The sequence below is a fragment of the Myxine glutinosa genome, chromosome 5 (genome assembly GCF_964187855.1).
Source record: "Myxine glutinosa chromosome 5, kmMyxGlut1.1, whole genome shotgun sequence".
NCBI lineage: Eukaryota > Metazoa > Chordata > Myxini > Myxiniformes > Myxinidae > Myxine > Myxine glutinosa.
Genome location: NC_136265.1, coordinates 209,411,945 through 209,439,537, shown reverse-complemented (window position 1 = coordinate 209,439,537; position 27,593 = coordinate 209,411,945). Strand labels below are relative to the sequence as shown.

Genomic DNA, 27,593 nt, shown 5'->3' with positions numbered 1-27,593 from the left:
TATAGCATGATACTGTATTTCAAAGGGTTGTGGGTGAGTTATGACAAAACTTTGTGGATGGGTTGTGTAGGTGACAAGAACAAGCCTATTCGATTTTGGTTTAGGTCCGAATCCAGATTCGGCCTATCGGTGAGATACAAATGCTAAACTGTTCAGCCTGGCAGAGGTATGCTCTCTACCGAGTGCCGTTCTAGTTTTAAGTGTATTTGTTGTAGTGTACACAGTACACGGGAACCTTGCGTTCATTGTGCTCCTTCTGCCTACTAGGAACAGCCACAGAGTTTGGATCTGGGCTTCCATCCACCAGTGAGATCTCGGCACTGCCGCCCTCTTCAACCAGACATTCTTTGAATAGTTCATAGGTTCCTGCCAGCCACGCCATTCCCAAAGGAATGCAGAATCCAATGGCTAGCTGGTAGACAACGTAGCTATCTTCACCTGTGAAAGGAAAGTCAAACAGTTGTAAAATAAATTTAAAAAACAACATATATTTCTTGAGATAACAGGAATGAGATAATAGTCCAAAACATGCCAATTTATTTACATTTTTCCATAGTGTTGCTTGACTTCTCTCTACTTGCTCCATTTATCGTTTAAAATTGTTGTCCTTTGCTCGTAAAGTGGAAGTTTTCAAATTGACCCTTAAACTACGTCTTCGGGAAATTGGCAGCACCACAACGAATTTAGTTATGCACAACATTCCATCGTGTAAAACACTTGATGGGTCAAATTTTCCAAATTACCAAATTGCTGTTTCCATGGCAACTAGTGTTGATTTGGATGTTGTAAGGATCCTGCACGACATCTTTCTTTGCGTATTTGCACAGAATGTGAGAAGGTGTATTAATTACATTGGACCCCTCAGAACCCTAAGACCCATTGGTCTCCGAAAACCCTTTTAGAACCTCAGACCCTTTAAGTCCTCCCCTAAGGCCCTTTCGGACCCATAAGACCCCCAAAGACCCATTTGGAACCTCAAGACCCTGACTCAGACTTCTTTCTACCCTTTTTTTTTAACCAGGGGTTCTCAAACTTCAAAAAGACCCTTAAAAAGCCAGTTATTGAGGGGGTTTTCACATCGAAAGCGTTTTCTGTGACAATTTTTATCGTCGGTACCGTACCGGTACCATTTTGGTCACCAAGCGAATGTGATTTCACATTTTGGGATGTCGACGAAAAAGTTTTGGAACCAATGCCTCAGACCTTCACATATTTAAGAGCTTTTTAATACCCTTTACTCCCCTTTGGCCTATAGACCCTTTTTAGACGTTTTCAGAACCTTTAGTCCCCTCCTTTTTTTTCTTTCTTTTTTTTGTATACAAGACCGAGGCTCGTGTAAGAGCTAACATTAATGACAAAAAAACGAGATACTTCAATAATTCCTTTAGACAATTCCGAACCTTCAGGCCTTAACGACCCTAATTGCATGAGAGAAGAATGTTAGCGGGGATGGGGAGCAAATAGATAAACTTTTATGCAAGAACATTTCAAAGGGGTAGTGTCCCAGAATACAGCTTGTACTTGTTTTAAATGTCTGGTTGTGCAGTCCATGTGGTCCGAATTTTGCTTCTGGCACAGACCAAAATATTTGATGACCCATGCTCTGGAGTCTAGGCCATCCTACCTGCCCCATGTTAAGGTGTATATAGATTGAGCATTGTTACACCTTATGGTGGAGTTTTTCCAAGGCTGTTTCTACTTACAAAAGTAACTAGTTACTGTAGGTCGGGGGGTTAGTTTAAAGTCGGGGTGGGAAACAAACCCAGACTGGACAGATCAAGAGAGAATACACAATTTCTAGGCCATCCTGTCGCTTCCTCGAGTTCATGAATGCTTGAATTGGTCATTTCTAACAACTTTTTTTCATAGGGAAGTACCTTAGTACATCGTGCATAGAAAACATGCAGAAAAACTCTTCAGAACCAAATGCTATATGCTTTGTTCTGGAGGGTTTGGGAACGTTATTTAAAGGTTAGTCATTAGTACAGCAACCGTACAAACACTATTTCGAATCCCATTGATTCACCTGAAATATTTTCAGTTTGTTGAACTCTATCTTGTTTGATCCATTTCAGCTGTTTTGGCACTCCAAGAAAGACCATGGACAAACTCACCTGCCACAAAGTCTCCAAGACCGATGGTACTCAATGTGACAAAGGAGAAGTACCAACTGTCATAATAGTTCCACTTCTCCATTTTGTGGATGATGACTGCTGGTAATGCAAGGAATGTGATATGTCCCCATAGTAAGAATGCTATGGCAATGATCCAACGTGTGCTGTTCTGCAACCAGGATAAGGGGGGAGGGGGGTTTACAAATAGGAAACCATGAAATATACTGCTTGAAGGGTTAACAAACTTTAAACATGGTGTTTTAACTCTTCAGGATCCCTTCAGGGTCTTACTTACTCTATCCTATAGGGAGAGGCTTAATTACGAGCAAGAAATATGTATTTATAGGGTATCTCAGTGATAGCATATCCATCTACTCATCCATAAGTTTAGGCTGGTTTTAATTCCCCCAAATAATATAGGATTTTGACAAAAATTGGCCTTTTGTTGCTTTGTGTGCAGGTACTTGTTTCAGACGGTTTTGTCCCTGTGGAAGTATTGTTGAGGTGGTGGCAAGCCTGAAACCTAGTAGACGTTAAAGACCTCAGGGTTCATTTCAAGAGAAGTACTGTTGTGGCCAAAAATATTGGCACTTTTTTCAAATAACAATTTTCTCGAAAAATAAGTTGAAATTGACAAAATTATTTCAACTCCACAATTCTTTATTTCTCTGTTAATATTACAGAACCTTTGTTTTTCATTCAGAACTTAATAAATCCTTTTAAATCAGAACATAAAAAGAGATGGCATTGACAAAATTATTGACACCCGAGACTTAATATTTGGTAGCACGGACTTTGGACAAAATGACTGCAGTCAAGCGCTTCCTATAGCCATGAATGAGCTTCCGACACCTCTCCACTGGCAGTTTGGCCCACACTCCTCTTGTGCAAACTGCTCCAGTTCTCCAGGATTTGAAGGGTGCCGTCTCCCACCTGCAGTTTTCAGATCTCCCCACAGGTGTTCAATGGGATTTAGATCTGGACTTATTGCTGGCCATTTCAGCACAGTCCAGCGTTTTCTCTTGAACCATTCCTGGGTGTTTTTTGAAGTGTGTTTGAGGTCATTGTCCTGCTGCATGACCCATGACCTTCGACGGAGACCCAGCTTTCTGACACTGGGTTGATCATTATGCCCCAAAATGCCTTGGTAATCTCCTGATTTCATGATGCCATGCACACATTCAAGGTACCCAGTGCCAGAGGTAAAAAAAACCACCGTTTAGAGGCCATTTTTCCCCGCAAAGCGGGTGTTGGCCTTTTCGGGGACCGTGGTAGTTGTTGTTTTTTGGTCCCCTTTTTGAAGCAATGTTTTACGGCCGGATGCCCTTCCTGACGCCAACCCTTTTTGCCGCCTTCAACGACAAACAGGGAATTACCAGTGAACTGGTACTCAATTAGCCGACCTCGGAAGGATGACAGGCTGAGTCAACCCCCCTGGCATTAATTCGGCGATCGACCGAGATTCGAACCCAGGATCCTAGGATCCTAAGCCGGCACCCTAGCCGCTAGCCCAACACCAGGGAAGATCTAGCCAGAGGTAGCACAGCAACCTCAAAACATCACTGAACCTCCTCCATGTTTGACTGTAGGGAAGGTGTTCTTTTCTCTTGCGGCCAAGTCCAGGGAGTTTGGCTACAGTGCCATGGGCCTTAAACTTCCTGATATCATTGCATATGGTGGACACAGGAACATCAAGGTCTCTGGAGATGGACTTGCAGCCTTGAGATTGTCCATGATTGGCTACAATCTTGTGTCTGACCTCCTCAGACAATTCTCTGGTTTTCTTTCTTTTCTCCATGCTCATTGCGTTATACACAGTGACACAAAACATCAGAATGAGTCCTTTTCTCTATTCAAACTGGTTGAATGAGTGATTTTTATATTGTAGGCACCTGCAACTCACCACAGGTGAGTTCAATTCCAAAGTAAAGATGAATCACCTGCTTGAAATCTAATTATTTCTAAACTTTTAAAAGGTGCCGATTTTAACCGAGCCATTTTAGGATTTCTCTGTGGAATAAGCGAAGATCTAGTAATTTTTTCAGCTTTTTTGGTTTTATTCCACTACAAACCAAATAAATACATTTGTGGATACCTAAAGATTTTTTTATTACAACAATTTTCTGGAAGAAATTGTGCATTATTTGACAAAAGTGCAAGGGTGCCAATATTTTGGCCACGACAGTATGCTGCTGTGTGTCCCAACATGCCCAAATTCCAATTTGCTCACTGACTAGATCAGCAAAGCAAATATGGTTTACGTCTGCCCGGTGGCATTGCACACAACTGCCAGGATGGTGAAATGCCAATGTGAAGGCCCAATGTTCAGTCAAAGGACAGATGGAAATCTATAAATATAGGACGGGTGTTCATAAAATGGGTGGATATTCATTCTCTACAGTTTCTGCAGGGCAGGCTAGGGGTATGTACACACACACACACACACGCACACACGCACGCACACACACACATCTCGTTTTTTCATTTCTGTTCCTTCCAATTCTATCCCTCTCTTTCCTTCACAGACACACACACACACACACACATGCACACGCACACACACGCGCACACACACATGCACACACGCACGCACACACGCACACACACACATCTCGTTTTTTCATTTCTGTTCCTTCCAATTCTAGCCCTCTCTTTCCTTCACAGACACACACACACACACACGCACACACACACACACACGCACACACACACATCTGGTTTTTTCATTTCTGTTCCTTCCAATTCTATCCCTCTCTTTCCTTCACAGACACACACACACACACACACACACACGCACACACACACACATCTGGTTTTTTCATTTCTGTTCCTTACAATTCTATCCCTCTCTTTCCTTCACAGACACACACACACACACACATACACACACACACGCGCACACACACACACCTTTCAAGCTTGGGATTGAATCTTGGCCTAGCTATAAACTGTCATCCTGGTGTTTTGCAGGTAGGAAGCAGCATCATTGGTTGTGCCATAACGGGAGGAACGTTAAATTGGGCATCCTGTGTGCCAGCATTAGTTGCTTGATGTTAAAGATCCCACACTCCCACAGTGTCCTTTGTGAAGAGCAGAGATAGAGAGGGGAGGAGCATCACAATTGAAGGATAAAATAGAGGGAGAGTTGGACAAACAGGAGGTGTGGGGAGAAATGAGGGACAGGAAAAGGATGCATGGGGTAGACAAGATGGATAGAGAATGAAACTCTCAGGAAGAAAAAAACTGCAAATGTGGAAGGAGTAGGGCTTGCCATGGGGGATTAACAAGGGTAGAAAAGATCATGGTTTTGGATTGAGGATGATCTAAGATGCTGGTCAACAGCAGCCTTGAAGACCTGGATCGAAGAATGAGATTGAAGACGATGTGGAAGTTGGTTCCACAGGTGGGAAAGAAGAGGAACGAACGAGTGGAGGTGAGCAGTGATCCTGTAGGTTGGAGCACTTCTTTTTTGTTCAAGAAGTGTAGTTCACAAAGCAGAATGAACTCATCTTGCTGGGTTAAGATTGGCGTCTTTCTGTGTTCGTAGACAGGTTCAACGATGGATGAAATAAACGCGACGTTGATTGAGGTATGATAACCACCGTGGGAAGGAAGAAGGAGCTGATGTTTTGGGTGTTAACAGGTTAATGCCCAAAATGTCAGCTCCTCCATGCTGCTTTGGGAGCAGTATCCAAGACTCATAAGAGGTTTTGGGAAATGGGTACTGTTAACAACATAAGTGGTCGATGACAGAGAGGAAAACAGAATGAAAGTATGACGAAGATCTACATTGAAAATTGCTTGAGGATTATAAAAGTTTGGGGCTCAATATCATCAAAACGTTTGTGATTTACACACAACTGATGGAACTCTGATCTCTAACAAGTATCTGAAGACTGAATCCACATGGCATTCCCTCAGGGAAATCGACGTATTGGGCAGAGATTAATCTTCCACAAAGAAAATGATCAAAATCATATAAAAATGCCATCTATAATTATAATACATTTCAGTGTATGTGTGTGTGCCCACGAAACTGTTGTACTTGGCACGTTACTGGATCTCACAGAGCTCAGTTCCATGCAGGCAGAACATGGCAAAAAGGAGTCACCAAATCTCAGGTTTTTGTTCTCAGGATGATGAGGTCGGAGAAACCCAGTAAGTTGCCAGGCCAGGCCATGTCCCAGGCAATCCCCGTGACTTTGGGCGCCACGTGCATGGCCCGTCACCCCATAAAAGCCACCATGCACTCCAAAGCCACCTGTTCTGGCATGAATCCTCGATCTCACCTCGTTCTCTCACATCCTCAACGGGCATAGCTCTACAGCTTCACAGGAGGAGGTGCATCAAAGCCTGGGCCTTTCCACCTAGCAGAACGGGACCCACAAGTCCCACCGAGTTCCAGAGCCAGGCTGCTCAAAAGCACATTGAACGACGTGACACCGACCATCATATTGTCCCACCAAGGCTACCGTTCTTAGGTCAATCTTTACTGTCTTCGAAACTGATTTATTCGACACAGCTCCTGGTCCTATACTCTGTCCCAGGTGAGAGGGAGGTGGCACAACAAGCAAGTCATGCTGCCTCCCTCACCATTGCCATAATGTGTGTGTGTGTGTGTGTGTGTGTGTCTTACTTTGCTCCAAACCATGAAACGTAGTGGCCCAAAACTTTGCAGGGGGACTTCAAGGGAGTACATGAATGAAAACTGGGTACTTGGGTAAATTTAAACAAACCTTTTGAAGATAATTAACTCATCTCATCATTTAAAAAACAAAAAACAGGCTTATACTTGGTCAGCCTGCTGACACTTCACTGGGGGCATAAGTCGCCATTTTGCTTCAGGCTATACAAAAAGCTTTGGTGATTTTCCATGATGACCTCTCATGGACTAATTAAAGTATATAATTGATTCTATGATTTCGGATTTGAGAATCGGATTTTGTAGACATAGTGGATCGACAAGAGTTCTGCCCCGGTTTCGCTCCAGTCGTAGTTAGCCAACATTAATTCATGGTTTGCTCGGCCGTAGTAGTAGTAGTAGTTGGAAGATGGGTGAACGCTGAGGGCAAGGACCTAAGTTGAGGTCATTCGGTCACCAACAGGTAACACGACATAAAATGCGAGAGGACCCTGTTAGACCTAATTATCCAAAGCAGTTTCCGCTGTTGCTTAATAACCGGTTGGGCCACGGAGTTATCCATGGCCTGGTGGCCTCAGGGTCGGTAGTGGTAGCGAGTCCGAGTTACGCACCTCGAGAGAAAAAGTGCGTGTGCCGATCGTCATGAAATTTTTTGGACGAAGGCAATTATGTTGGTAACGTATTGATATATATATATAAATAATGAGAATAAGTCCTGCTCATTTGATTGAGAAATTCAATGAGAAATACTACCTCCACCACTAGAGTGACAATGATATTTGTGATCACTGGAGGTGGTGTCTGTCTGTCTGTTTGTAAACAGGATATCTCAAAACGTTATGTCTGGATTCTGACTGTAAACAGGATATCTCAAAACTTTATGTCTGGATTCTGACGTCTGTCTGTCTGGAAACAGGATATCTCAAAACGTTATGTCCGGATTCTGACGTGTCTCTCTGTCTTTGTAAACAGGATATCTCAAAACGTTATGTCCGGATTCTGACGTCTGTCTGTCTTTGTAAACAGGATATCTCAGAACATTATGTCCGGGTTCTGACGTCTGTCTGTCTTTGTAAACAGGATATCTCAAAACGTTATGTCCGGATTCTGACGTCTGTCTGTCTTTGTAAACGGGATATCTCAAAACGTTATGTCCGGATTCTGACGTCTGTCTGTCTGTCTGTCTGTTTGTGAACAGGATATCTCAAAACGTTATGTCCGGATTCTGACGAAACTTGGTGGATGAGTTGGAAAGGCGACAAGAACGAGCCCATTAGATCTTGGTTCAGATCTGAATCCAGATCCGGCCTATCAGTATCAGTGGTATACAAAACGTAAGCACTCCAAGGTAACGGAACGGAGTGCTCGACACCTCTCATCACCGATAACAAGCTGCTTGCTAACGGAAAAACAACTTGCTGCTCACCTCCTTCCTTCATCCTTGCTCCTCTCCCTCATTCCTTCTTACATCGACCCTTCCTGCGATCTCCATTACGTCAGAACACCGTTGCTCGGCAATGCCAAAGGCGGAAGTGGAAGACACACGGTCAGGTGTGAAAGTGCAAGTTCCTCAAAGAGGAAATGTGAATATTACCGCAGATGGAGTGCAGAATGGCTGAGTTATAAATAAAACATTCTTAAAACCATTTCGACTTTACTTCTCTAAAACACAAAGAATTCCCCTTTTTGTGGCGGTCAGGACTCGAAGGCCGAGGATCGCACGGGAAATGCCTGTCATGGCTTCTCCCTCAGCTGAGGTAAATGTTATTTAAAAAACAATCCGTGGAAGATAATAACAAGAGATCGTTCGACGATTACTCGCCGGAGGTTTCAGAGAAAATCACTTCAATTAATGTAACTCCTGCGTGGTCAAACGATACGACCGGTGGCGGGAAAAGTTGTGCGTCCGGAAATTCCGGTCACGTGGGCAGTGTACGCCATGTTGTTTCCATTCGCTGCAAATTGGCCGGTTCCATTCGTACAAAACGATGGGATTCTGTTCCTTCGGTTGCATTAATCAGTCAGAAAAGGGATTCAAAATGGACAGATATCGATATACAATCGATCGACAACAAAATGGACGAATTGCAGTGCTGGACATGTTATCACGTGATCTAAAGGACTGCTGTGGGGGTTACCCCATTGGGACATAATCCACAGGCACGGGACCAGTGGGGCTATTGATGATATGGGCGTGGCGTGTGCTCGGTGGTTGGAGCCATGCCCCCTTAAGAGGGTTTTGCGTGTTATAAAAGATGCATGAGTTCCGGTCGTGATTCAGTTCTGTTGGAATAAAGGAGCTTTGAACAAGCTAAGAAGTGTCTCGCCCCCTCTCGTCGTCCGCAACTTCCTACATTGGTGACCCCGTCTTGCTCTTGAACATTTTCGGAGCTTCAAACGAACATGGCGACAAGCACAGTTTTGATTAAGCTGCCGGAGTTTTGGGAACGACAAGCTGCCGTTTGGTTCGCACAAGCAGAGGCCCAGTTCACCATTCGAAGCATTTCTGCCGATGACACGAAGTATTATTATGTCGTGTCTGCGCTCAGCGGCTCCACTGCGACCAGTGTGGTGAGCCTTCTCCAGGATTCTCCGGAGGACGGCAAGTACGAGACGCTAAAAGCGCTGCTGCTCGAAACCTTTGAGCTCACTGAGGCCGAGCGCGCCCGCCAGCTTCTTTCTCTACCCGGGCTGGGCGTCTCAAAGCCGTCAGAGCTGATGGACCACATGTTGTCTCTCCTGGGCAGCCACCGGCCATGTTTCCTCTTCAGGGAGCTGTTCCTGCAGCAGCTGCCAGGACAGGTACGGTCAGCCTTGGCCAACTCGCCTGTTAAGGATTTCTGCGCCCTGACCAGGGAAGCAGACAAGTTTTTCTCCGCCAGACAGCAATGTAGTGCGGCTGCATGGGACCCCGTCCCCGTCAAGCCTGCTCCGCAGGCGGACACCGTAGCGGCCGCCATTACGGCCCAGCGGCGGAAGGCCCCAGGCTTGTGCCGTTACCATGCAAAGTTTGGTCCCAAGGCCAAGGCATGCCGGCGCTTGTTAACTGCCATGAGCGTCGGCCGTTCGGGCAGTTTGCTGTTCATTTCGGACACCGACTCCGGACATCGTTTCCTCTGCGACACAGGTGCCCAGGTGAGCGTTCTACCTGCGTCGGCATCGGACCGGGAGGCCGGGAGTCACGGCCCCACCATGGAAGCCGCCAACGGCAGTGCTATTCAGACCATTGGCAAACGGACCGTGGCACTGTGCTTTGGCGGGCAGCGGTTTACATGGGATTTTGTCACGGCGAGGGTATACACCCCCTTGCTGGGCGCTGATTTCCTCTGCGCCAACGGCCTATTGGTGGATGTGAAAAATCGGCGGCTCATTAATACGGAGACATTCAGTTCTCTTCCATGCTCGCCGAGCGGGTCCGCCTCGACGAGGCTTGCGTGCACGCTCTCTACCTCTGATGAGTTCGCCCGCCTCCTCACCGAGTTCCCGGCCCTTACACGGCCCACCTTTTAGGCCGATGCCGTCAAACACGGTGTGGAGAATCACATTCCGACCACCAGCCCGCCTGTCTACGCCCGGGCTCGACGCCTCGACCCGGTGAAACTCGCTATCGCAAAGGCGGAGTTCGACACGTTGGAGTGTCTTGGCATCGTGTGACGGTCCGACAGCCCGTGGGCCTCGCCTCTCCACATTGCGCCGAAGCCGGGTGGTGGTTGGCGCCCTTGCGGGATTATCGCCGCCTTAACGACGCCACTACCCCCGACCGCTACCCAATCCCGCACATCCAGGACTTTTCTGCCCGCTTGGCCGGTAAATTATTTTTTTCTAAGGTGGACCTCGTTCGTGGTTACCACCAGGTCCCCGTCCGGCCGCAGGACATTCCTAAGACCTCGGTGATTACACCGTTTGGGCTTTTCGAATTCCTCCGTATGCCTTTTGGGCTCAAGAACGCGGCCCAGGCTTTCCAGCGCCTGATGGACAGCGTGTTGCGGGATTTGCCATTTCTGTTGGTCTACCTGGATGATATCCTCATTACCAGCGCTTCCAGGACGGAGCACATGCTTTACCTCTGAGCGCTCTTTGAACGCGTCAGTCAGCACGGCCTGTTCATTAACCCGGCCAAGTGCTTGTTCGGAGTGACCTCAATTGACTTTCTCGGCCACCGCATCACGAGGGAGGGGGCCGTCTAAAGTGGAGGCTGTGAAGGGTTTTCCGCGCCCCTCACCGTCAAGGCCTTGCAGGAGATTTTGGGCATGGTGAACTTTTACGATCGTTTCGTGCCCCGGGCGGCCCAGCTGATGCGGCCCCTTTATGAGGCCCTCAAGGGCAAGTCTACCAAATGCGCCATTGACTGGACCGAGGAGATGGCCAAGGCTTTCATGGATGCTAAACTGGCCCTCGCCAGCGCAACCATGCTTGCACATCCGTCGCCCGATGCACCGATTGCTCTCACCACGGACACTTCGGACTACACGGTTGGTGCCGTGCACGAGCAGTGGGTCAACGGGGCATGGCAGCCGCTTGCTTTTTTTAGCCGGCAGCTCCGCCATAACGAACGAAAGTACAGTACCTTCGATCGTGAGCTCCTAGGCCTCCACCTAGCTGTCTGACACTTCTGTTACCTGTTGGAAGCCCGCCCGTTCACGGCGTTTGTAGACCACAAGCCCCTGGTTTTTGCCATGGCCAGGGTCTCGGAGCCGTGGTCTGCCCGTCAACAACGCCAGCTCTCTTTTGTTTCCGAGTTCACGACGGACATCCAACAATGTTGCTGGGAAGGACAATACGGTCGCCGATTGTCTCTCCTGGTCCATAGCTGGCGCGGTTCACCTGGGCGTCGACTACGCCTGCATGGCGGCCGAACAGATCATCGACCCGGATGTCCAGGCCTGCAGGGCGGCGGTCACAGGGCTTCGACTGTCTGATGTGCCGTTCGAGGACACGGGCACCACGCTACTGTGCGACCTATCTTTGGGACAGCCTCGCCCCGTCATACCCACCAGCTGGAGACGGCTGGTGTTCGAAGCCGTCCACGGTCTTTCTCACCTGGGCAGGAAGGCGTCGCAAAAGTTAGTGGCGGCGAAGTTCGTTTGGCATGGGCTCAAGAAGGATGTGCGCGACTGGGCCAACACCTGCGTCGAGTGCCAACGCTCGAAGGTGCATCGCCATACCCAGGCCCCATTCGCGCCATTCCCAGTGCCAGAGTGACACTTTGACCATGTCAACGTGGACCTGGTAGGACCCCTCCCCCCTCGCGGGGATTCACCCACCTCCTCACGATTATTCGATAGGACCACCAGGTGGCCAGAGGCCGTCCCGCTCACATCTACAACGTCCGCCGATGTGGCTCGGGCGTTCATCGGCACTTGGGTTGCCCGTTTTGGCGCTCCCTCGGACACCTCTTCAGACAGGGGGCCCCAGTTCACTTCAGAGCTCTGGGGTGCTGTTGCCCAGGGGCTTGGGGTAAAGCTCCATCACACCACTGCATATCATCCCCAGGCTAATGGATTGTGTGAGAGGTTCCATCGCTCTATGAAAGCTGCTCTCAGGGCCAGCCCCCGGGATGACAGTTGGGCCGACAGACTCCCGTGGGTCATGTTGGACCTCAGGACAGCCCCTAAGGAAGACCTCTAGTCCCCATCCGCTGAGCTCGTCTATGGCCAGCCGCTGCGGGTTCCCGGTGAGTTCATGCCTGACGCCACAAGCCCCTGGTCCGCTGCCCGTCAGCGGTCAGTTCTCCGGGAGAATGCCAAGATGTTTGCTCCAGTGCCCACATCTCAACATGGTTTGCCTCGGGCCCACGTCCCGCCGGATCTACGTACAGCGGAGTACGTCTTTGTTCGCCAGGACGCACACTGGGGGCCGCTTCGGCCGCCTTACGACAGCCCTTTCCGCGTCCTGGAGGCCGAGGACAAGTCCTTCGTGGTCGACCTCCTTCGGCAAACCGGACCACCTTATGCCGGCTCACCTGGACCTAGGCCAGCCCCCTCGGTTGGCTCAACCCCCACGGCGGGGCCGTCCCCCGTCGGGTAAGTCCCCGGTTGGCCCGCCTACCGCCAAGCCGCTAACAGTCCCTGCTCGGGTCCTCAGTCGTTTTGGCTGGGTGGTTAAGGCCTCCCGAAAACTGACATTGCCCGTGCGAGTGAATTCTGTGGGGGGGGGGGGGGGGGGGGGGGGGGGGGTGCATGTGGGGGTTACCCCATTGGGACATAATCCACAGGCACGGGACCAGTGGGGCTTTTGATGGTATGGGCGTGGCGTGTGCTCGGCGGTTGGAGCCACGCCCCCTTAAGAGGGTTTTGCGTGTTATAAAAGATGCATGAGTTCCGGTCGTGATTCAGTTCTGTTGGAATAAAGGAGCTTTGAACAAGCTGAGAAGTGTCTCGCCCTCTCGTCGTCCGCAACTTCCTCCACTGCAATGCCGTTTTGCTTCACTTCGACTTGTTTATTTTATTTCTTTCGAAATCAAAAACCTTCGTTTAATCGATATGGGCGATCTTGGGCGATAAAGGCTCGTACAAGAAATCAAGGCGTCACCTGGAAAAGGCCGCAAATGTGATTTGCAGCGAACGAATGGAGTCAGTACAACGCGACACCTGTGGCAGGGACTACAAGTACAAAACCAAAGCGCAGGTAATCACCAACGCAGCCGTCCATTTTCCAGATGTTACTTTCTATGCACCTTTTGGGGTGTATAACACTGATCTATCCCTCAATTAGCTCTTTCACGAGCCTCGATCTTGTATACAAAAAAAAAAGAAAAAAAAAAAGGAAGGCCCCAGGCTCTCCAGAGGACTCTTAAACTCGCTGAGGCTGATGTGAGTATAATTCTTTGAGTTCAAGCCCGCAAAGTCACCTTTAACATCTTGCTATTTTTGACAGGTATACCTTTATGTTTCAAGAAATCTGTTGTTACCTCCGCCACCAAAGGTGGATGGAGGTTATGTTTTCACCACTGTTTGTCTGTCTGTCTGTGAACAAAATATCTCAAAACGTTGTGGACAGATTAGGACGAAATATGGCAGAGATGTAGCGTATGTGACAAGGATGAAATGATTAGATTTTGGTGAAGATCCCGATTCGGATCCGATATACTAGAATTTTAAAAGTGATTCTTCGCCATTGAGAGATCGGACTAAAACCAACATATAGCAGGATATCTCAAAAAGTTGTGGGTGGATTTGGACGAAACTTGATGGACAGGTTGGGTGTCTGACGAGGAACAATCGATTCGATTTTGGTGAAGAACTGAATATGGATTCGGCTACAATAATTATTTAAATTTTAAGTGATTCTTCACCATTGAGAGATCTGGTGAAAAGCGATATATGCCATATTTAAATAAGTTATGGACGAGTTATGATTAAGTTTGGTGACGAGAACAAGCCGATTAGATTTTGGTTCTGGTCCGAATCCAGATCCGGCCTATCAGTGGGATAGAAAACATAAACTGTTCACCTGGCGGAGGTAAGCTCTCTACCGAGGGCCGTTCTAGTCTAGTCCTGTGCCTCGAAAATCTAAGGTGGCATGTTAAAATGATTACCTCCCATTGGTGCATCAATACTATGGACGTTGATCGACCTATCATCTATTGAGATTGCGCAGTAACTGGGAAGATGAAACAACTTGGATGGATTGTGGGACATAATTCAGGCCTTTCAGATTAACATTTCACAATTGTACGTTGATAAACGGAATAGCAGCATGACAACGACGCGTACGAGGAACTGGTTATTGTCCAAGGATGCAGGCGGGCAGTTTATGAAAACTTATTACACTATGGCAAACGTATATGGTTATGTTTGTTTGTTTGTATATTTGTGACCAAAACGTCTTCTTCTTCAAATAAAAAACACCCAAAAATACGGTCCGTGAACTCTTAATTACGTACTGTTGGTATATACCTTTTGACCCTTTAGAATGTTGAGACCCCTCAGACCTTCAAATACCCTTTAATTCCCCCAAGACCCTTAAGGACCACCAAGACCCCTAAAGACCCAAAATACCATATTTGTGACCAAAATGTCGTCGTCTTCTTCAAAAATTTTAACAATTTCATCATGTTGTTTATATATTTAAAGCTAACCTAACAAACACATTCGTGACTTACCTGTATTCATCAGCGCTATTTTTTTGTTACTTTGACTTGATTAATTCGAGATGTAGATCGTGACGTGAGCAAAATAAAAGATACCGTGAAATGGGGTGAATAGGGACAGCAAGGTGAATAGGGACAGCAAGGTGAATAGGGACAGCAAGGTGAATAGGGAGACAAACTGAAAAAAAGTTCGGAAACATTTTTCGCTGAAAATTGATAACCATACTGATTTGTTGATATTTAGGTTGAAAGTGTTCTCTTGTTTTTTTAAAAAGCAACTTATAGTCCCTAATAACCCCATATATGGGTTAAATAGGAATAAATAGGATTTTTATGGCTGTCCCTAGTCACCCCGTTTTACGGGTGAATAGAGACAGTCACTAATACAAAAAAATAATAAACAAGAAACAATCCTGAGTTTCCAACTTATTGCTAAATTGATAGCTCAGATGGATGCACATAATATGCACTCGTAATATAAACCACGGCGCCAATGAAAAAAAATATGGGATAAAAAGTTTCTCCAAACTGTCCCTATTTCTTGATGATTATTTTTTTGTATTAGTGACTGTCCCTATTCACCTGTAAAACGGGGTAAATAGGCACAGCCATAAAAATCCTATTTGACCCATATATGGGGTTAATAGGGACTCTAAGTTGCTTTAAAAAAAAACAAGAGAACACTTTCAACCCAAATATCAACAAATCAGGATGGTTATCAATTTTCAGCGAAAAAAGTTTCCGAACTTTTTTTCAGTTTGTGTCCCTATTCACCTTGCTGTCTCTATTCACCCCGATTTTACGGTACGTCGTAAAAACCCGGCCGGAAGTCTGAGGTAGGTGGTGTATTGGGGGCACATCTGCTCTGTGAGGCTGGAAGTTCAACTTTCCCATCCAGTTTTTGATAAATTTGTATTGACCTTCCCTTCCAGCTCGAACTGATATTTTTAAAATAAGTATATATTTGTACTCAGTTCCTTTTTATTTATACGTGTTGGGTTCTGATTTCTGATTTACAGTATATATATTCAATCAGAGCACAAAATATATTTGGCCGACGCCCCATACCGTCCCCCCCAGCACCATGCACCCCATCTCCCCTCCACCTTTCCCCCACCCATTCCCCCCCAAAACCCCTAATACACTGTCAACACCACTAACCCCAACCCACCATTCCCGCCACATCCCTCACTCCCTGAGAAAGAAGACATGGTCAAAGATGCCTATCCCTCTGAAATGACGTGTGCGGAGCGTGCCGAGCGTGCCGAGTCACGCTAGTAAAAATAATGAAGAGATGGTTTGAAAGATGCTGCTTTGGGAAAACTCACTTTCAAGACTAATGCCATTGAAAGTACTAGGGCATTGCCCGTACTATATCTATATCTAAAATTATATCCCCCCCCTCTATTTACATGAAATGGTTTGGTCCAAAGCGAACGGCTTCCGGAGTTTGGTAAAGAAATCGCCATCGCGTGCACAAACGCGCAGGAAAGCGAATGAATCGCAAATTCGTTTTTATTAGTTTTAAAACATAGTTTAACGCCAACATAGTTTGCAAACGTGAAATAAATGAATACGCTCTCAAATGTGCCATCCGAGGCAGAGTGTGTCCGCCACGTTCGGCACACGCGATAGTTCGCTGCTCTCTGATTGGTTGAATCGTTTTTTGGACATAGCTCGGTAAGTAATTGTCCGATTAATATGAAACCTTGAAAAGGCACATCCTCGGGTCCCCAGCAATATACCTGGCAAGTTAAAAGTATATCGGACCCGTGGTTGTCGAGAAACAGCGGTCACAGACAAACGTACAAACGTACAAACAGAGATTACTGGAATTATAGATAGATGCCATTGAGATAGCATACTGTTATGTCGGTAGAGTAAAGCAATATCTAGAGTCAGGTAGATCTGAATAGGTAAGATGCTTCGACTGTCGCGATAGGGAATCTACCTGTAATAAGTTCTGTGTTAGTCCGGTTTGTCGGGTTAAGATGTATACCTGTGAACATACCAGGATGTTCGAGTGTTAGATAGGGTAGGAATTAAGATAAACCCCTGTGTGTCACACCTGGTAATCAAACCTTTGTCCCTTATGGCAATTAACTCATTTAGACACTTAGACAGGCCCTTAGTACAACATTAAATAATTCTCTTCCCTGACAAGGACTTCGGAAGAGCAAGAGGCCAGTTCAGGGCACCGCCACTTGGGCCGCAGCCAGCTACACCTCCGGCAGGCCTCGAGTAGAACGAGCTATGACCATGCTGCAGGCCTGTGATTTGGTGGAGGGCACTGATAGGGTGGCGTGCCAAGGCTGACGTCACCGCCGCAAGGTTATATATGGGCGCGCCGAACGACATTTTCCGTCTTGCGCTCTGGCACATCGAGTCTCTTGCGCAGCACGTCCCTCTGGCCCTCTTGCTCTTGCAGCTCGAACCCTCTTGCAGCATGTCCCTCCCTGGCTGTCTTGTGCTCTCTGCACTTTTCCTCTTGGTCTTGAGAGGTCCTGGTGGTCTTGGCTCGCCATCTGCGTGGTGCTTGGAGCGGTGCTTTCGGAGCGAGCGACCTCGTGGTGTGCGATCGATTGGAGCTTGGAGCGAGGCCTGGTGGCGCGCGAACGGGGCCGAACGGAGCCGTCTTTGGATGGCAGACAATACAAGACCACAGACGAGATAAGGCTGCCACCCACACCCCACATTTACAAGTACACGACGTTTCCTTTTATTAATTCATCTTCCCTTGTTCGTTTCTGAAGTGAGTTGTGGGGACGTCCCAATTTAGGACTTTTATTTAATATCGCGTTTTCCTGTCCCACCATCCTCGTGAATAAACCTTTATATTATTTTCTGTATATATATCTGAACGCAGTTTCCGTGTGGTTGATTTAACAGGTAAGACTGCAGGGGTCTCGCGCCCCCCTCCATCCCGCGCGCTTTGGTGTCGCTTTCGTTTTTGTAGTCCGCCATTGAGATTCGCCTCGAGAGCCAAGGCCTTCGCGATCGGCCTCCGTGACTGCCTGATTTTAATCAAAGGCGGCCGCACGACAATACTTTCAAGAAATAATGCCATTGAGACCGATGCAGAAACAAATGTGTGAGCAAGTGAGATGGTGGATCATAAATGGCAAGTGCATGGAGGAGATTTTTGTGATGAGAACAAGGTACCAAAAAGTCAAAGTATGAGAAATTGTTGATTCAAAGGGGATGACTAACCTCCATATGCTTTAAGTGTATCCATTCCCGTATCCAAGATCCCTCAATCTGGCAATCGATGTCGTTGTTGTTTTCCAAATGTTTTTTGTTTTTTTTCAAACAAACACATGCATTCCATCCCACAGGACCAGAATGCATGGTCATACAATAACTTTGCGTGCCACCGACCGTCATCAGATGGGGTGGATTACCCTGAACGCTGGAGCTGTCTCGCTATACCATATCGCCTAAATATCGAATGGTACTAAATAATACAAAAACCATCCATGCGGATGAGAAAAATGTGGAAATCGAAATGGAAAGCAACCAAAGTCATTGTGCATTAATTAGAATCCTTCATGTATAGCTGTCAGAAAAATATTACATTAATCTTCTGGCGAGATGGAGTGAGTACGATGGATGTAAAATGAAGGACTGGAAGGAAAAAACGTTGTAGAAGAAACTAAAATGCAGAGATGGAGGTGGATTGGGCATGTGCTGTATATGGAAATAAATATCACAGAAAGCACGATACACTGGAAGCCTCAAAGTCGGAGGGGCGATGGACGCCTAGAACGACCTTGTCGCATATGGTGGAAAAGGAGCTGAGGAAGCTAGAAACCACCTGGACAGTGATCAGTCAGTGAGCCCAATATGGAGGAAAGTGGTATGAGTTCCTCAAGAGGCTCATGTTTTCATCCCGCCTCCGTTTGTTCGTCTGTGAACAGGATATCTCAAAAAGTCGTGAATGATTTTGGACGAAATTTGGTGGATAGGTTGGGTGTGCAACAATGATGAATTGAATACATTTTGGTGAAGATCTAGATCTGACCTATTAGTGGGTCCAAATTTATTACAGTTATGTAGAATGATGTAAAGGTGAACTGATTAGATTTTGGGGTGAAGAGGTCAAAGTCTGTAATATATATCGATAACTTGAGAACAGGTGAAGTGATCCAATTAAAACTTGGTAGAAGTATGTATAATGATGTAAAGTTTAACTGATTAGATTTTGGGGTCAAGAGGTGAAAGATCAGAGGTCATGTCAGGTAAAAATGTGATAACTTGAGAACAGCTGAATAGATTTAAATCAAATTTGGTACGAGTATTATAATGTAATAATGTGGTCGGAGGCATATCGGTGGACATCGTGACGTCAAAGAGTCGCTCGAGTCTTGTATGTTTTGTGTGCATTTCATAAAGTTGACTATTATAGAATGTCTGAACATTTTCACAGCTACTGTAAAGGTCCAGACGGTGGAGGCTTCACAACACTGTTACCCCGTACAATGCCAAGTCAAACCAAAGCAGCTGCTTCTCCCCAGCAGAAGAAAAAATACCGCACGAGCTTGAGCAACAGGCGAATTACAAAGTCAGATGCGATGGGACCAAAGGCCAGATGCGAGGCGCATTCCAAAGGCGGACTACATAAATCGAACGTGGACCATTCATGAAGCAGGACCCTAACCTGGAATTGAACTTCTGCCAATATAGGGGCCAGCATGATTGGCTTTTATTGGATAGCTGCATCATGGAGGTGATGTCGGAAGCACTGTCTATTGATTGTATGACTTCAGCAGGTGCCAAGAAGAGGACCACCCCAAGCAGAAGGTGCTTCAGCAGATGATGCTGTCGGTGAGGGTCTTACACAAATATCCTCGAAAAAGGTGCCGATAGATGTCAGTGGACATATTCATCTTTGATAATTGCTATCCACTACCCTTGGAGATGTATCTTGAAAGATGACTGCTCTTTTTTTGGAAATAGTGTGTTGAATTGTTGTTGTCTATCCATATAGTTTTGATTAAGTTGATGCGTGGACTTGTTTTGCATGGCAGGTGGAATGTGATACTGGGAAAGTGTAAGTTGATGGAAATGCCGTAAAACAGCAGTGATATTTGATTTGGCAAAGTCTGTGACGTTGTGTTCAGTTTTGGTCACCCTTCGGATCCAAAGGGTAGTAAGAGCCGTGTAAAAGAGGGTTTAGCACAGGGCAATCAGACCCTGACAAGGGATCCAGAGATATCGGTTTTAGTTATGAGAAAAGATTTTGACAAACGAAAATTGGTTAAATTGAATCGACAGAGTAAATATATTTCTGGGACGCGGTGGGACGAAGGAATAAAGCGCACGGCTTTTGGATAAAGAAAAAGTAAGCGAGGACGGTGATGAAACAGAAATTTTTTCTCTCCAACTAAGGAATAGCCTGCTCAGAAAGAAGGGTGAAATATTTGGATGCTGTTTTAATACAAATTTTTTATTTTTTTTGTATACAAGATCGAGGCCCGTGAAAGAGCTAACTTTAATCACACAAAAAGTCAAACCGACACGCAAAACAAAAAACAAGGGGAGCGGCAGACAAGATGGGGAGAGAGGGCGAAGGACACAAACACAACATTTGAGAGCAGGGACATCGGGAGGACTTGGGGGGAGGTGGGAGAGGTATAAAACATATGAACACTGCAAGGACTCTGGGGTGAATTAGCGGGGGTAGAAAAGATCAAGGTTTTCGATGGGGGAAGATAAGAGATGGTGGTGAACAGCTGTTTTAAAGACCTGGAGGGAGGAGTGGGATTGAAGGGAGTGTGGGAGTTTGTTCCCGAGGCGGGAAAAAAGGGGAATGAAGGAGTGAAGGTGAGCAGAGGCTAGATTTTGGCAGTTTAACCATGAGAGGGTTGCAGGCAGATCTTGTGCGACCTGAAGGTCCTGGAATGAAGAGTGGTGGTGGTGGTGGTGGACATAACCGTCAAATTCTTCATTATTTTTCCTTTTTCAAGAAGGCTGTTCTTCAATCGCATTCTTCCCTTCAGGTCTTAAAGACAACCACTCGCAACCATCTGGACCGTCCCCAATCCAAAACCATTAACCTTTATACCTTCAATACCTCCACCCGCCCCAATTCCTCCTCCCAAATTTCCCGTTTTCCCTCCTGAGAGATTCCTTCTGTATCCATCTTGTCCACCCCATGCATCCACTCCTGTCCATTCCTCCCACATCCATTGTTTGTCCAAGTTCTCCTCTACCTTGGCCTTCAACTCTGCTGTTGGTGTTTCCTACCCTCTCTCTGCTGTTCCTTTTGTCCTGCAGCACCCTGATCCGTTCACTGTACTATCTCTTCCATGAGCCTCGAATATGTATACAAAAAAGACAATTTCAACTCACCTTCGAAAAACCTTTTCTTTCCAACCAAGCATGGCACGATGGTTTGAATCTGAGCATAAAGCTGTACGTGTACCTGACGATCACCGCATTCAGTGGGATGCCCACGGATGCGTACACGTAGCACGCTACCTTGCCAGCAGTTGTGATGGGTACAATGTTTCCGTATCCTGAAGAACATGAAGCAATCATGTACAAGTAGTCCCATGCACACTTGAATGAAAAGGAAAACCAAATACTGCATTGGAGTCATCAGAAGGAACCAGAATAAGTAAAGAGAAAAGATGGAGTCATCAGGAGGAACCTGGATAGGATTCGGGTTTCAGCTGCTACTCCACAACGCTCAAACCCATCCTAAGAACTCAGGGTGAGCATGTACAGTGCATTCAGAAAGTATTCAGACCCCTTCACTTTTTTCACATTTTGTTATGTTGCAGCCTTATGCTGCAATCGTTTAAATTCATTTTTCCCTCATCAATCTGCACTCAATACCCCATCTATCTATAATGCCAGTAATCTCTGTGTGTCTGTCTGTGTGTCTGTGTGTTTGTCTGTGACCGCTGTTTCTCGACAACCACGGGTCCGATATACTTGAAACTTGCCAGGTATATTGCTGGGGACCCGAGGATGTGCCTTTTCAAGGTTTGTAATTAATCGGACAAGTACCTACCGAGCTATGTCCAAAAAACGCTTCAACCAATCAGAGAGCAGCGAGCTATCACGTGTGCCGAACCGTTAATGCAATGCAAGCGTTAATGCGTTAATGCAAGGCTTTTCTTTTTTTCCCTCTTCTCTTTCTACTTTTCCTTGCGATTAAATTGCAAACAGCCAAAATACGTTGGCGCTAATTGAATAATTGGCCATTAACACTAAAATAATCGTAACTGCGATATGCCAACTTCCGGACAGTGCAGCCTTCCATGTTGTTGTTGTTTGCAGCAGCTGTTTGCAGCAAGGCAAGGCTTTTCTTTTTTTCCCTCTTCTCTTTCTACTTTTCCTTGCGATTAAATTGCAAAAAGCCAAAATACGTTGGCGATAATTGAATAAATGGGCATTAATAGATAGATAGATAGATATGCGATATGCGAACTTCCGGACAGTGTGCGCGTTACGAGCTGACCGCCATTACGGTACGTAATTCGATTTCTTATGCGCATTATTTCTCCCAATTCAGTCAGAGCGAAGGGCGGAAGCGAAGAGCGTTGTTATTTTTTGTTTACGGGCGTACGGGCGGGGTAGAGCGTACGGGTAGCGTTTTTTTTTTTTTTTGGCAAGGAACGGGCACCCACATACGGGCAATGCCCTAGTAATGACAAAGAGAATTTGCAAATGGATTGAATTTGCAAATTTGCAAATTTGGGTAGCAAATGAGGATTTGGAAATTGCAAAAATTCTTTTTAAATATTTGAAGGTCTTTTGTCTATTCGTCAGTGTGTGTCTTCCCTCGGACGGACGTTAAACCGGGTATCTCGTGTGCCGGCATTAGTTGGCGGACGTTCGAGACCCCACGATGTTCTTCGGAAAGACTCGGGGACCTTAGCTCTGCTGCCGAGTCTGCTGGGGAGGTTTAAAGTTTTTCATATGGCTCCCCCAATTAGCATATATATAACCACCTTTAGAGGCCATTTTTCCCCGCAAGCAGGGGTTGGCCTTTTTCGGGAACCGTGGTTGTTGTTGTTTTTTGGTCCCCTTTTTGAAGCAATGTTTTACGGCCGGATGCCCTTCCTGATGCCAACCCTTTTTGCCGCCTTTAACGACAAACAGGGAATTACCAGTGAACTGGTACTCAATTAGCCGACCTCGGAAGGATGACAGGCTGAGTCAACCCCCCTGGCGTTAATTCAGCGATCGACCGGGATTCGAACCCAGGATCCTAGGATCCTAAGCCGGCACCCTAACCACTAGCCCAACACCAGGGATTGGTTTGCATATGGTTTGCATATGGTTAGCATATGGTTTGCAAATCTGAGGGATGTGCATAAAGTGATCAGAACGAGAATCGGCCCAAGACTCGTGGACTTAAAAAAAAAAAAAAAAAAAAAAAATTCATCAAAGTGATTTTATAATGACAATTCAATCTAATTATACTGTTTGACACCATGTATGATTTCACTTACCAACTGTCGTCACAAGTGTGGTTACAAAGAACACGGCATTATTGTACGACCACGTTCTTGGTGGACTGCTGCTATTCATGGATAACGGTGAATTCTGGTCCCAGAGATGTATGATTTGGGCGATCTTGAAAAAGCAGGGAGAAGAGAAAATGCTGAATAGGTGATGGCTTTAAAAAACGATATGAAACTTCAAATAAACATCTCCCAAAAGTAGCTGTTTTTTTTATTATTTCACATCAGTAAATGAAACAAACCTCAAAAAACTCAATCTCACTGAAAAAAAGAAAAATAAATCTCACTCAAATCTCAAAAATAAATACTCACTCTGATCATTGTTGAATTTTTCTCTTCGCATCGTCATGTGAAAAATGCTCAGAAATTAAGCAGCGAACACATCTTGGTGAATTCCCCAGTAATTTATGTGGAGTCAGTCATGTCTCACCTGTGGGGGTCTGTAATTGGTTGGAAACGTGTTTGCTGTTTCTATCAGATTTCTGAGCCGTGCAGGTAAATAAAAATATGCAAAACACACCTGCCTTGAAAGAAATTAGTGGCAGATTCAATGGGTTACATTTGTTTTGATTTCATTTTGCATCGATACACAAGGAAACCCAGACACAGGACGAGACCACTCGCAACATCAAGCCCATGTAATTTCCACACTCCAGGCAATCCAGGGATATCACAATATCCCTATTGTTAGGTGTTGGCTTAAGTTATGGTGGCTGGCTTCAGATCTCAGGGTCCTGAGTTTGAGGTCTCGGTCTCAGGACTAACGTCAACTGTTGAGCTGAAGGTCCTTGACCCTCGTGAATGACCACACGATGTCCGAATTTGCTGAATTTACACTGTGTTCATTAAATTGTATTGTTATGACTTTGGGTAGAGGAATATCTAGAGCCAGGTAGATCTGAATAGGTATCATGCTTCATCTGTCGTGGTAGGGCGTCTATATGTAATAAGTTCTGTGTAGCCGGATGTCGGTATAAGTCGTATGTGTCCCCGTCATGAGGGGGGCGGGGCTTGCTAATTAGTACAGGGATTATGGATAAAGTTCCCTCGTTTGTCGTTCCCCCTGTCACCAAACCTGTGTCCCTTATGGAAAAGCATTCACATGGACATTAGATAGATCCCTCAGAGCACACATTAAATAATTCCCCTCCCTTACAATAAGACTTTGGAAGACAAGCAGGCAGCAGCTGCGCGGTACACTGCCATGGGCGACCAAGCATCGAGCAAGGCTGGGAGCCACGCCCAGGAGGACTGTTGATTGGCCATGGGGAGGGGCGAGCAACACCACAGGGCGGGAAGCACTTGGCCAATGGGAGGGCACCAGTGCAGTGAGAACATTCGAGAATCGAGGCTCTGATTGGGAACGCGCCAGTACTGACGTCACACGCGAGGTGACAAAAGGACTCGCTCGACGACATTTTTTGCCTCTCTTCATGCTGGACCTCTTCGTGCTTTTTGCCTCTACGCCGGACCCGTCGTGCTTCGCTCTCTTTTTGCCTGGGTTTCAGTTTATTCGTGCTCCTCCCTGCGTTCTTGACTGGTGGTCGTTGGTTCGTCATCTTCGTGGTGCTTGGAGCGGTGCTCGGAGCTTGGAGCAAGGCTCGGTGCCGTGAGCGAATGGACCTCATGGGTGACCGACGAGGAGCTTGGGGTTGGGCGTGCCGCTGAGCGGGTCGCTCGGGGCCTGGCAGAGCACGCGAGCGAGGCGGACTGAGGGAGCCGCGTTGGACAACGGACAGACTACAGACAGATAAGCATGCACCACATCTTACACAACTCCACGACGAACGTGTTATTTTATTAATTCATTCCTGTGTCCTGTTGCTAAGTCTGGTGCGGGGACGTCCCAATGTAGGATTTAGTTCTTCTGTCGCGTTCCATTGTTTTGGGGGTCGTAATAAATCTTTATTTTTGTACATTTTACCCCGGAATTCCCATTTGAGTTCATTCCCTCTACATGTACGTGCTGTTGCCGCTTCTTCCTCTTCATTCTTCTGCCCGTGCTTTTATAGCAAAATCCGTATTTGATCATCACCTCAAGTTAAAGCCGTTTGGTCATCCGCGAGCCCTGGTATTAACCTGAAGGGATCACACGACAGTATTCCTTCCTCCAAGGATCGCTCAAATACCAAATACCGTGGAGTGTTCAAGTTTATACTTCAATCCTTACTGTAATTCACGGTTTGTTTGTTTATTACTTGCGAAAATTGAAGATTTTTCAAGTATATTTGTTGGTCTGGTGCATTATTCTGTCTCTGTCTGTCTGTCTGTCCGTCTGTCTGTTTATCTGTTTGTCTATCAACTGCCTACAGGTCACAATTTTAAACCAATCTTTACGAAACTTCACCAAATAGTAGGGTTCGTCATAAGGAAGAAGTCTATTGCTTTTGAGGTCAAAATGTCAACAGGTCAACATAGGCCAAAGGTCACCAACTTTGTCAAATTTCTAAAATCTTCAATTTTCATTCAGTTGACTTGTAATTTGAAGTGCATTTGCATGTCATGTCACTGAATTCAACCACAAATTATTTTTAAGGCCAACTTTGGCCAAAAGGTCAACATAGGCCAAATGTCAACAATTAAGGTGAAGTATCTAAAATCATACATTTTTATCCAATTGACTTGAAATTTGAACAGGATTTGCATATCCGGTCACTTAATTCAACCACAAATTATTTATGAGGTCTAAAGGTGAAAAGGTCAACATAGGCCAGATTTCTAAAATCGTCAATTTTAATCCGATTGACAAATTTTAAGAATTTGCATATTTATAGGTCAATGAATTGGTCACCAATCAAAAGCTTGAAGCAGATTGTTTTTTTTAGATCAAAAGGTCAAGGTTGCATAAAATTGTCAATTTTCATCCAATTGACCTGAAATTTTAATAATTTGCATATTGGGTCACAGAATTGGTTCACCAATCAAAACCTAGAAGCTGATTCTTTATTTTGTTATAAAGCTCAAAGGTCAAGGCTGTATAAAATCATCAATTTTCTTTTTGTATTTTTTTAAAATTGTTTTTATTTTGAGCATACAGAAGAAGAAGAGGACGTGTCCGTCGTATACAAACGGATGCGGACGGGCTTTACATTTTCAGATGCTTTCTCGTTTTACTTTCATTTTACTTTAATACCACTGAAAATACCATTTGCTCATGGAAGTTGTTTCACTACAGATCTCAACTTGCCCTTTAGAGAGTGATTTTCCAAACACAGCCTCGACTGGAGACCAAGAGTTACCATGTTATTTGCAAGTTACATTGAATGATGTTAACTACCGCACATTCCCATGCCCATGTCCTCCCAATATTTTCCACTCTTTTGACCCTGGAGGGTAAAGTTTAAGTTTGCCATGAAGATGAAACATCAAAACTTTGGATCATGAAGATAAAGATCGTGAGTACCTTATCACAAACATCACAATGCCCACACCTTACATTTATCATTAAATACTCCTCGACATGGACACATGTGACGTGACTGCCCCACAAGCACGCACCTGTAATATTTCTTGTTTCTTTCACGTAAAGGAGGAAATGAACTTGTGATCTTACCTCTGAAAATTGTCGCATTGCGCTGATATTAATGCACGGAAAGCTGTTGAGGAATGTTTGAACGTTCATCTGTAGTCTGGTCATCTCTTGCATCTCATGAGGTCCTTCTAACGCTTGGAATAACAAGGCTCCAACGAGGAGGTAGAGCAGGTAAAATAATAACAACCAAATGAACCTTTTGAAGAGAAAGTTCTTGACAAAGGCTGGTACCTTGAGCTGCATTTGTACCAGTCTGAGGGCAGTTGGTGCCAAGCCGGAGAAGGAATTCGAATTGTGCTTTTAGATGAAACCTGAATGGTAGTCACAGGGTGTGGGACCCACTGGAGAGGGGATCAAACACCCACCCACAGGTGGGGTGTGCACTGTGGCCTACAAACTGTTTTATGAACAATGGAGGACGTTGGAAGGCACATTGTATTGGTGTGCATTCGGATACTCGATAAAGTACAAATTAACAGAGTCTTCTCAGTATTCCCTCCACAACACAGTCGTTGCCCAATTGCACCATTTGGATCTAAGATGCCAATTTGATCGACATAGGCTGCAGGTGTGGCTTGTAAAGTAATATCCAGGTGCAATGGATAACAAAGCTGCATGCCAAACCACATTGCGATTGCAATTTCTGGTCAAATCGTTTCCATACTACTTGATATATTATCATATTATTCATATAGGAAACACAATTAGAATGTTGGGGAAGCAACTCCAAGGCATT

At 45.7% G+C, this 27,593-nt stretch overlaps 2 protein-coding genes across 4 annotated transcripts in view; one reads left to right on the top strand and one right to left on the bottom strand.

The window, feature by feature from the left end:
* On the bottom strand, window positions 1-27,283 carry LOC137426447 (potassium channel, subfamily K, member 16-like). Of its 2 annotated transcripts, none has more exons than XM_068114993.2 (5): window positions 26,879-27,283; window positions 23,314-23,437; window positions 21,200-21,366; window positions 2,115-2,283; window positions 1-438 (listed from the first exon to the last, which is right to left on the bottom strand). In XM_068114993.2, the coding sequence occupies exons 1-5, from the start codon at window positions 27,098-27,100 to the stop codon at window positions 197-199; spliced, it is 924 nt and encodes a 307-aa protein (XP_067971094.2). In that variant the 5' UTR covers window positions 27,101-27,283; the 3' UTR covers window positions 1-196. The 2 variants fall into 2 exon arrangements, with proteins under 2 accessions (XP_067971094.2, XP_067971095.2); XM_068114994.2 differs by lacking the exon at window positions 26,879-27,283 and adding an exon at window positions 23,638-23,702.
* The window catches only part of LOC137428175 (uncharacterized), a 297,132-nt gene continuing 274,810 nt past the window's right edge, over window positions 5,272-27,593 (top strand). The window contains exons 1-2 of one of the 2 annotated variants that reach the window (XR_010984645.2): window positions 5,301-5,547; window positions 7,955-8,084. The gene's annotated coding sequence lies outside the window, so the exon portion shown is untranslated. Of the gene's footprint in view, window positions 5,548-7,954; window positions 8,085-27,593 lie in introns of those variants that run through there. The other variant, XM_078779423.1, reaches the window with a different exon arrangement.

Coding starts and splice junctions, on each gene's coding strand:
- LOC137426447 (XM_068114993.2), bottom strand. CDS start 27,100: ATGCAGCTCAAGGTACCAGCCTTTGTCAAGAACTTTCTCTTCAAAAGG. Junction 2,284..21,199: donor AAAGAAAAGGTTTTTCGAAG/GTGAGTTGAAAT, acceptor TCCTGGTTGCAG/AACAGCACACGTTGGATCAT. Junction 439..2,114: donor TCTTGGAGACTTTGTGGCAG/GTGAGTTTGTCC, acceptor TTCCTTTCACAG/GTGAAGATAGCTACGTTGTC.